The sequence below is a fragment of the Helianthus annuus genome, chromosome 8 (genome assembly GCF_002127325.2).
Source record: "Helianthus annuus cultivar XRQ/B chromosome 8, HanXRQr2.0-SUNRISE, whole genome shotgun sequence".
In the NCBI taxonomy this organism is placed as follows: Eukaryota; Viridiplantae; Streptophyta; class Magnoliopsida; order Asterales; family Asteraceae; genus Helianthus; species Helianthus annuus.
Window position 1 is genome coordinate 94,316,854 of NC_035440.2, and position 10,809 is coordinate 94,327,662.

The 10,809-nt window shown below is 38.7% G+C and overlaps 1 protein-coding gene across 1 annotated transcript; it reads left to right on the forward strand.

Annotated features, from left to right (window-relative positions):
* The first annotated feature begins 1,137 nt into the window (after positions 1 to 1,137).
* Positions 1,138 to 4,901, forward strand: LOC110873459 (formin-like protein 1). Its single transcript, XM_022122398.2, has 4 exons — positions 1,138 to 2,723; positions 2,819 to 3,030; positions 3,127 to 3,371; positions 3,964 to 4,901. The coding sequence occupies exons 1-4, from the start codon at positions 1,192 to 1,194 to the stop codon at positions 4,711 to 4,713; spliced, it is 2,739 nt and encodes a 912-aa protein (XP_021978090.1). The 5' UTR covers positions 1,138 to 1,191; the 3' UTR covers positions 4,714 to 4,901.
* Positions 4,902 to 10,809: the final 5,908 nt, after the last annotated feature.

Genomic DNA, 10,809 nt, shown 5'->3' on the forward strand with positions numbered 1-10,809 from the left:
CATCTGTAACAAAATTAATTAAATAAAAGAAATTTAAAAGAGTTTGAGTAAATTGCCAAAATCGTCCCTGTTGTTTTATATTTGCCAGTTTCATCCAAATATACTCAACTTAACAGAAAAATAAACTAAGTTAGTGGTTTGGATAAAAATGGCAAAAAGTTACAAACGTTGGGGGCAATTTGGTATAAAAGTGTCATTTTGGACGAAAATGACAAACCTGCCTAAACCTCAGGGACGATTTTGGCAATTAACTCTTTACTCTATTTTCAATCAAGGAGTAAAAACAGCAAATTACTTTTTGAAAACTTTCTGAAAAAATATAATTCTAGAAGATCTTTTTTTAATGGCCAATAAAATCAATTCCGAGTACTCTTGGGGCACCCACTGGACAAACGGAGTACTCCGAGAGTAACCCGAGTCCACCACCAATTCCGGGGAAAACCCGATAACCCACCCGCTCATAGGCATGACAGTAAAACTACCGGTAAAACTCGTTTGGCTCAATGATCCAACCCAGTTTTTTCTGGGTCTTCTATCATTGCCCACCAGTGCCTTAGTCTGCAACAAGTAGAAGTTAAATCTGCATCTCTCAATAGAAATACAAGTCCTCCCCCATTTAATCTAGAGATTATTGGCATCTAGAAGACTTTTTTTAACCTAAAATATATAAAAAGATTGATTTGAAAACAAAAATATGAACAAAAGTAACTAAAATAACTTGATATCTAAAAAATATAAAGCCTTTATATTTTTACTATTTTTAAAATCACTTTTAGTAAAATTAATCAAATAGAATGAAGGTAAAGTAAGAAACACAATGTTACATTTAGCCACACTTTTTCGTATCGGTATCTAAATTGCCGTTGAAAAGAGAGCCATACACGACCAAAAATCCAAATATTTGTCAGTCCTATTTCCAGACCCAAAACTACCAAATAACACCAAATATACAATTTCATATGCACATAACACAAGTATATAAAACAATAAAAATCTTTATATATTAATCCAAGATCTGGTTTTTCTTTACAAAGAATCTTAGCTGGAACCACTCTTCAATGGTCAGAACACTCACATCACTATCAATGCAATCACTGTACAATCTTGGGACAATAATGTAATTTCACAACCTTGTTTTACAATCTTACAATTTCATGAAACTTTGAAACCCTTCTTTGTTGATCCTCAATCATGGTCACACTTGTGAATCTACTACTGAAAATGCACATATTTTTCGCCTTTCTTATGCTAACATGCGCCTCCGCCACCATCTCCACCGCCGTACACCACCGCCGTACACTCCACCAACCATTCTTCCCACAGCCACAAGACCACCCAACCCTCCCTCCGTCACAACCTCCGACCCAACCACCACCGTTGTCACCACCATCGTCACCACCGTTGCCACCACCATCGTCACCACCAGTGTCATCACCACCGTCGCTAAATGTCCCGTTTTTATCCACCCCATCTCCCACCACAACGCCACCAGACGACCAACCATTCTTCCAGACAATCCCATCACCACCACCACCTCCGGCGACACCCTCCACCCCCTCCGGCGTCTCCCTCCCGGCCAACATTTCCTCCCTTAGCCTCCCAACATCCCCAAAATCCAAACGACCGTCATCTAAACTCGTCCCCGTCGCTATAACTCTCGTCGCAGCCGCTCTTCTCATCCTTCTAGTTCTCATAATACTAAAGATCCAATACAGGAAAAGAAATCCCGACGATTCTAACTCCTTTAGCGACGAAAAACTACCCAACAACACTTCAGTATTCACTACAGCTATCAACAATAATGCAGCAGCCAATAGCTACAACCGTATACCTAAACTCACCCGCCCGTCTCAAACGAGCTCTGAGTTTCTTTATCTTGGCACTCTTGTAAACTCCCATTCTAATATTAGCAAACATAATAACAACAGTGACGACGGAGAACCAGCTTTGCAGAAAGTCGGTTCTCCGGAGCTTCGGCCGCTACCGCCTTTAAGCGGTAGCATTGGTGGAACTGGAAGAACTCATACGACGGTTCTTCATTATGAAACCTCAAGAGATGGTGGTGATTCTGAAGCTTTTTATTCTCCTAGGGTTTCTGATGGTGGTGTCGCAGGTGGTAGAACATCGGTGACGGGTAACCGTCAAGGGAGGAGAAGTGTCGGGTCGGGTTCGTTGTCGTCTTACTCGTCTTCGAGTTCCGGGTCTCCTGCAAGGTCTATTTCGTTGAGTATATCTCCGCCGGTTAGTTTGAGTCCAAGAACTTCGAGAATGAAGTCGCCGGATCTTGTTACGATTCCCACCGCTCCTCCGCCGTCACGACCACCGCCCCCACCGCCGCTTCCGCCGCATGTTTTCACGGTTAAGTCTCCGGAAATTGGGTTGAGTAAAGATAGTTTTGAGTCGTCTCCTAGACTGTCGAATTCGTCGAATGACCAGAGCTTTCCTCCGGTGAAAATCCCGCCGCCGCCTCCGCCGCCGGTGAATGCACCGGAAGTTACAACTCCTGTGACTCGGCTGAATCCACCGGTTTTGATTAAACCGTCGAGAGGTGTACCGGTGAGTACTCAGCAGGCTTATGTTTATACAATGCAGGAAAGTCAAGAACATGTGGAAACAAATGAGAAAACCGCGAAACCGAAGTTGAAACCGCTGCATTGGGATAAAGTGAGAGCAAGTTCTGATCGAGAAATGGTGTGGGATCATCTCAAATCCAGCTCCTTTAAGTAAGAAATCATTCAATACACTTATCATTATGTGTTTGTTTATAGTGTGAATTTAGTCATTTACTCATGTTTTGATTTGGGGCTATTCATTATAGATTAAATGAAGAGATGATTGAGACGTTGTTCGTTGTAAAACCGCCAAATCCGAGTAATTTAAAAGAAAAATCGCCGGTTAAACGGCCGCTTTTTCCTTCGGCAATCGACCAAGAAAACCAAGTTCTTGATCCGAAGAAGTCTCAGAACATCTCAATCGCGTTGCGGGCGCTTAATGTGACTACCGAAGAAGTTTGTGATGCGCTTTTGGATGGTACATTTCTTTGTTTTAAATTTTAATGAACATTTCGTGTTTGTTATAATGCTGCGGATGATAACTAGTTTTGTGTTAAATTATGCTTGTCGATAGGTAATGTAGATGCGCTCAGAACCGAGCTGCTTGAAAGTTTGTTGAAAATGGTACCAACGAAAGAAGAAGAGCGTAAACTGAAAGAGTATCGAGATGAGTCGCCTTATAAGCTTGGTCCGGCCGAGAAGTTCCTGAAAGCGGTGCTTGATGTTCCTTTTGCGTTTAAAAGAATCAGTGTAATGCTTTATGTTTCCAATTTTGATTCCGAGGTTGAGTACCTTAAAAGTTCGTTTCAAACTCTTCAGGTAAATACCGTTGCTCTAGCTTATTTCTATCTTGTTTCAAATAGGGCTGTAAACGAAATGAAAGAATATGGACGGGGCTTGTTTGTGTTTGTTCATTTTTGTTCGTTAAGTTAACACTCATGTTCGTTCTTTTTCTAAACGAACATAAATGAACACATAAACACAAACAAACTGAAATGTACACAAACGGACATGAGTTAAAAGTAAAAAATCCATCTCGCGTCATCAAATGAATAAGAATATCTAACATTTTATAAATAAACATCAATATCCAAATTAAATTCTATGAACAAAATGGATTGATGGGGGTTATGGGCCGATGGTTTTATAATGGGCTGCACTCTTCTTTGAATGAATATGTAAATGACCGTAACGAACCTTATTGAAGGGACATAAACGAACAAGGCATGTGTTCATCGTCATGTTCATTCATATAATTAAGCGAACAATTTTTTTTGAACATAAACTTCATGGAAAAAGGTTCACAAACGATTCACTAAACATTCAGTTCCACATGTCTATTTACAACGGGTCTTGTGTTGCGTCATTGTAATATATTGTTGATGGTTCCTAACCATTGAATGTGATTCAGGCTGCTTGTGAAGAACTTAGAAACAACAGAATGTTTCTAAAGCTTCTAGAAGCCGTTCTCAAAACCGGAAACCGGATGAACGTTGGCACAAACCGTGGCGATGCACAGGCATTCAATCTCGACACACTCCTCAAACTCATCGATGTAAAGGGCGCCGACGGGAAAACAACTCTTCTACATTTTGTGGTTCAAGAAATAGTAAGAACCGAAGGTGCGCGGGTCAGCAACCCCACCTCTAACCAACCCGCAAACGGTCTTCAAATCATCTCAAATCTCCCTTCGGACCTTTCAAATGTTAAGAAAGCTGCAGCCATGGATTCCGAGGTTCTTAAAGGGGATGTCGCGAGACTCTCAAACGGGATTGCTAATACTATCGATGTCGTTAAACTAATGGAAAGCACAAAGTTTTCTGATTCATTGAGCAGATTCTTGAAGGTTGCGCAAGAGGAGGTGATGAAGATTCAAGCTCAAGAAAGTGAAACTCTTTGTTTAGTGAAACAAATCACTGAGTATTTTCATGGGAACTCTGCTAAAGAAGAAGCTCACCCATCAAGAATATTCATGGTGGTGCGGGATTTCTTGACGGTTCTCGATGTGGTTTGCAAAGAAGTCGGGATGTTAAATGACCGAACGACGGTCAATTCGGTTCATAAGTTTCCGTTGCCAACGATCCCGGCTCCAGTTTTTGATGGATTTCATGGAAGGGGACAGTATAGTTCTTCTGATGATGAAAGCTCTTCTTCTTTGTAGGTATTTATAAAGTTAAATGTTTAGATGATTTTGGGTAGATTCTGAATGTGGAAAAAACAAGATGAAATCCTTGTAAAAAAAGTTTGGATCTGAATTAAGTTGGTAAGTTATGAAGAACTCATTGTAATATTTGTTGAAGAACATGTCAATTATTTGTGATCCATGTATGCTAAAGGTGGCAATCATGACGTGTTTAAGGTTGACAGGTTAATTTGTTTAACCCGAACTTAACTTATCAATTTTTTTCGTCTCTTGTCAGACATACTGGAAATCTATTGTGTTTCGTGTTTATTTGTAAACTAGGTTAGCAACCCTTGTATTCTACGGATTGAACTATTAGGGGGACGGGGCGCCCCGTTATGGGCCAAATATAACGCGTGGAACATAAGGAAACACCGCCGCCACCAGTTATCATCACACATGGTGATGATAACCCGTTGTCATCATCACGCGTTTTAACTTCAAAATTCGAACGGTGTTTGATCGTTTGGGTGGAAAAAATGGACCGTTTATTTTTTTTGCTATATATATACACAAACAATACAATATTTAAAACACCAAACAATACACACACAATACTTCCAACACAAAAAATACAATCTTTCAAACTTCAAAAAGATTCAATTCAACCCAACGTGGAAGGTTCAAGCAAACGAGGTTCGGGTTCGAAGAAAAAACCCGTACACCGGAAGGTTCGAGCTAACCTTGGCGAGCCGGCGAGATTTCGGTTGCAAGACGAACCCGACCCAATCCCACCATTTCAAACCTAACTGTTTCGCCCACGTATCAAGCCTATAGTGGTGACTAGTCAACCCTAGTCGTAGCTAGGGGGCGTGGCGACCCACGACGGGCTTTGCCTGTGTGCGTCGCAGGGCGCGACGGAGTCTCAGATCACCTATAAATTGAACGTTTCAGCCATAGTCCCAACTCACTCAAATTCTTTTCTTTTCTCTCAATATTAAGCTCGATAATATACCCCTAAAATCACAAAGCTTTGCCCCGTTGTAAGTGTTTTAACCCCTGATCACTAATTCGATACTTTGTCCGATCGATCAGGAACCCAGCAACTGATGCCAAAGCGCTGCCTGATAAAGGCTATGTTTTGTAAACTAAGTTGGGGTTCTGTCTCATGACGTATTGATAAAGTTGAATTGGGTTATTATACTAGCACGCGTGCATTGTATATTTTTAATAGGAACTTAAGAAAATTATCAGAAAATATCACCAAGAAGCCTGTAGAAAAACCTAAGTTCACAAAGTGAGTCATTCTCCTTTTTATCACATTATTGTGATACATTACTATTTAAAATGCTTTACAAACCCTAATTTTTTTCAGTTATACTTACAGTGATTAAGTCTTTGTTATCTATAATTATTGTCAGTAGTTGGGGTTTTGTATACATTACTAGTCCACAGTCACCAAGGGTGTGACATGAACCTTTACTATTGGGTGACAGGACCCGAAGTAATATGACCACGAGCACAGGGGAGTGTCCCCAGTCGCATACTGTATTGAATAATTGATAGAAATATACACTGTAATTCCCCTTAATATGGTAAAGTTATAACAATGTGTCTTTTTATAAAATGGAATGAACTCGCCAGTGTTTCTTGCTGATAAAATATTTTTAAAACGCGTTTCAGGTAATTTGAGAGCATTGGCATTGGTTCCCTAAAAATATGCAAGTATGTTACTTATATTTATAAGAAATGATTGTTAGTGATTTTGAGTGGATGAGAGAGAAAATATATGAGAATGTCACTGTTCATCTATAAATATATGGAAAACACTGTTCACCCCATATAATTGTTTTAATATTTTTAGAAGTGGCTGTAAGTGGAAGAGAGAGAAAAGGTAATGATAAAGGTATAAAAATATTATTTAATTGAAAAGAAGAAAGAAAAAATAGTTATTTTAGTGTAATTATATGGATATGGATAAAAAGGGTGGGAGTTGGCTACAAAGTCCATTTTTCCTACAAAGTGTAAAAAGTCATAAAACACCACAATTTCAACCATAAAACACACTCAAAACCCACAAATAACAAAGTGGAGATTGCTAAAACACGTATTTGTGGGTTTTGTGTTGTGTTTTGGATGATAAGGCTTTGATTATCGAATGACTAATATTAGTGTGTTTTATGTTGATTATCAAGTTATGTTTTATATTCATAGTTCTACGATGGTGTGTTCGAAGTTTTTATAGACTGTTGAGGTTTGGATATTGTGTTATAGTGATCCTCACTCTGTTTTGTGTGTGTTTTGAGTGTGTTTTATAGCTGAAATTGTAGTGTTTTATGACTTTGTACACTTTGTAGGAAAAATAGACTTTGTAGCCGGACCCCACCCTGGATAAAGAATCGATATTGCAAGAAGAATATTGAACACACAACAAAGTTTTCAAGAAGCAGGCTTTTCATGGAGTTCCAAAACTTCACTTTTGTTATATACAGGTTTGAATAATATTAATCAGATTCGGATGAAAAATTACCATTTCATCAAAATTTTTAGCTGAGAGTTGGTAAGTTTTTGAACATGTGATATTTTTTTCCGGTTAACTTGAAATGAGAAGTCAAGTGAATTTTTTCGACGAGAAACATACTTATAGTTATCGCCTTCTAGGGACGATTGAATGACGTCACTAGAAAAGATAGGTTGTCACCGGAAACGATGAGTTTTATTCGCCGGAGTTGTATTGGTTTTGATTCAGTTTTTTAGCAGTTGATAATGGTTTTAGGGTGGTGAACAGAACTGAAATAAGTAAGTGTCACACCCCAACCGATGGCGGAAACATCAGGGCGCGGCACTAAGCGTTCAGATTGCTCAAGAGATTCCACAACACTATTTGTTTCAATAATGGTTAATCAAATTTCAGAAAAATTGTCTAAACAGCATCAACGATTCAACTACAAAAGTATCAAATACAAAACATTCAAACATTGTTCAAAACCCTGAATTATCTAAGATGAGTTTCTAAGCATCATCCTAGCTTGTTTTCTTGATTTTCCTCAGCTACTATCAACCTGCAACATGTATTAAAATACTATCAACAAAAATGTTGGCGAGCATACAAGTTTGAATACATAGCATAATAGCTTAAAAACTCATATCCATCATATAAACATATAACAAGTTTCACCATGCTAGTTTACGCAGTCCAAGTGATAGCTCAAGTTTCCAATGCGTTAAAATGTCTTTCCCAAAGACTAACGGGAGGTTAAATGTCTCCTCCTAACAATACCCCAAAGACTAACGGGGAGGTGCATTACCCCTATACCGCTACCATTGTTAAGGATAAACTACACACCAGGATTAAACGTCCACATAGCATAAAAGTCTCAAGTATCAAGTTTCAAGTTTCATGTTTAACGAGGATAGAGTAAGTTTCAAATAGTTTCAAGTGTCAAGTTTATAGAATACATGTTGCATCCCAAAAGTGTTTAAAAAAAGGGATCGAGTATACTCACAGTGGGTGCTTAAACCAAACACTGCTAATGTTGGATCGAAGGGAGCGCTGGATCAGCCTGCGTGCGGGGAACAGAGCATAAGTCGTCTAAGAGTTGACCCGGTTGGGAACAGAGTGTCGAACGGAGCTAAAATCGAGATAAAGTGTCTGATATTATACTTGAGAGGATGGTCATCCAGTAGGATGACCATTCGAACGGATGGCCATTCGAACAGTGTGTTTGCGAACTGATAAAGTTTCAAGTGTTGAGATCATAGTGTCCTGTAAAACAAACAAGTGTAATGATAATCAGATCCACTGAACGGATGGTCATCCGATCGGATGGCCATCCGAACAGACGATTAGTGGGTGAAGTGTTGTGAAAGTTTCTAAGTCTCGAGCTAACGGAGACGATGTAACGACGCGTCAAACAACGGAAACGTACCAAACTCAGCTCGTTCGGTCGGCTGGGAACCACCCCATCTCGAACCAACGAAATGTTTCCGGTGTGTTTCATGTTTGGACTTGTCAAACTGTCGGTTTTCCGGTGAAGTTTAGTTCTCAGACCGGCTTTTGACTAAGGAACGAGTCAATAGCCCGTTTGAGACCGATTTCACTACTGTTTTGTATAATAGTTGAAGAAAAGTTCGAGAATCAAGTGTAAAACATGATGTTCATCAGATCCGAGCCAGAAAACAAGTGTCATTCCGTTAGATCCGAGATAAAAGTGCAAGTTTCCTTTAGATTTCGTTTGAAAACTGAGAAAATCCTTAAGATCTAGGGTTGTTCTTGATTAAATAATGCTCCATAACAGTTTGTACATCAACTGAGCGGAAAACACCTTCAAGAAACCCCCAATCAGTTGGTTTTCATGAAAATGTTAAAGTGTTCGTGTGATTTTGTGGAAGAATCTTGTGTAGAAGTGTTAAATGACTAAAGTTTTACAAGAATCAAGAAGAAATACTTACGAAAAGAGCTTGAATCTCGAGAAAAGAGCTTGAATCTTGAGAAAAGAGCTTGAAAGGACTTGGGATGCGTGTGGTCGGATGACAGAGGCAAAAGTGTGAAATGAAGGGTCAAGGGGCCTATTTATAGCTGAAAGGGACAGCTAAGGCGGTGCAGTATGCAAGGTGATCGGATGGCGATTCGGTCGAATGGTCATCCGATCGGATGTCCATTCGGACAGCCGAGACCGTTTGCTAGATTTCCGACATTGATTCGTTTTGCGAGCTAGATTAAGTGTTGTGTTGCGTAATATTGTGGGTAATTATTACATGACATAATTATATAGTTAACAAAAAAGTTTCCGTATTTCAAGTTGCGTTCAAGCTAGGTTCACGTCTAATAAGTTTCAAGTATCAAAGTTTCAAGTGTCAAGCCTCTCGTCCAATAAAGTATCCAAGTTTCTTGTTCTATAAAGAATCCAAGTTTCTCATTCAATAAGTATCAAGTTATTTGTTTATTAAGCATCAAGTATCTCAAATAAGTATCATGTATAACAAGTGTCAAGTTTCAAGTATCAAAAGTGTCTAGATTAAGAGTATCACAAGATTCGAAGTATCACGAGGGTCAAGTTTAACAAAGTATCATAACGCGCAAAGTTTCACATAGTTTAAGGCTCAAATATGCAACATTAAATATTACAGGGACTAGACCTGTCAAAATACGAAAGTTCCAAAACGTAGGGCGTTACAGTAAGATAGATTAGGGTAAATTGTTAAAATCAATAACGGAACAAATGAACAATCTTTGTTTGATGTCTTGATAATGTTTAGGGCTGATTTTATGAATATTGATTTTGGAAACAAAGAAATAAAATTTGTACAACAAAGAAATAGAAGTCAATATTTTGTTAATCTAAAAAAGGTGAAATGATCATTTTACTCTTTGACCGTTAGTGGTTAACGGTTGACTTTAATAAAGTTTAGGTCCATGGTCCTATATTAATGCAATCAGTGTGACACTTGTGCTCCGTAAACACTGTACGATGTAAAACAATATCATTTATCAATAGGACAATGTGTTTTCGTCTCAAAATTTGGTTTATTTGTGTTTGACAATTTCTCATTTTGATTCTAGTTCGATTTCAAGCTTTAAATCGCTTTCTGGAAAGTTAAACGCGAATTGATACGTAAACGTAACCAGTTTAATGCGACAAACACTCCGGAACAGGGACATAGGCTTAACATACCTTAAATAACTTTTATACAACTTAGAAATAAGTTTTGAAGGCTTTGGTGTGTCAAAAACAAGTTTATTTGATCACATGGACTATTTGCGTCAAACTGCAAAAGTCTACTGTTTCGTATAGCAACGAACATTCCGGAACTTGATCATAAGCTAAACATACCCTAAATATCCTTTACATAGCTTAGGAATAGGCTTCGAGAGGTTCGGTATGCGAAAATAAACTTTTTGATCAAACAGGGACTAAAAGCGTCAAAAAGTGCATAAGTTTGCATTTTCGCGCATATCTCACGTTCTGAACATATCCGGACATCCAAAAATTTTTGTAATCATTAAAATATTTTATTTTAGTGTATGGAAAACTAAATTTCCATTCGTCGTGTAATTTGGATCGTTTTCCGCGTCCGTTCGAGTTTCGTCGTAATTAACCGAACAACGCAACCGTACGACCAATCGAACCAACA

Coding starts and splice junctions, on each gene's coding strand:
- LOC110873459 (XM_022122398.2), top strand. CDS start 1,192: ATGGTCACACTTGTGAATCTACTACTGAAAATGCACATATTTTTCGCC. Junction 2,724..2,818: donor CTCAAATCCAGCTCCTTTAA/GTAAGAAATCAT, acceptor TATTCATTATAG/ATTAAATGAAGAGATGATTG. Junction 3,372..3,963: donor GTTCGTTTCAAACTCTTCAG/GTAAATACCGTT, acceptor AATGTGATTCAG/GCTGCTTGTGAAGAACTTAG.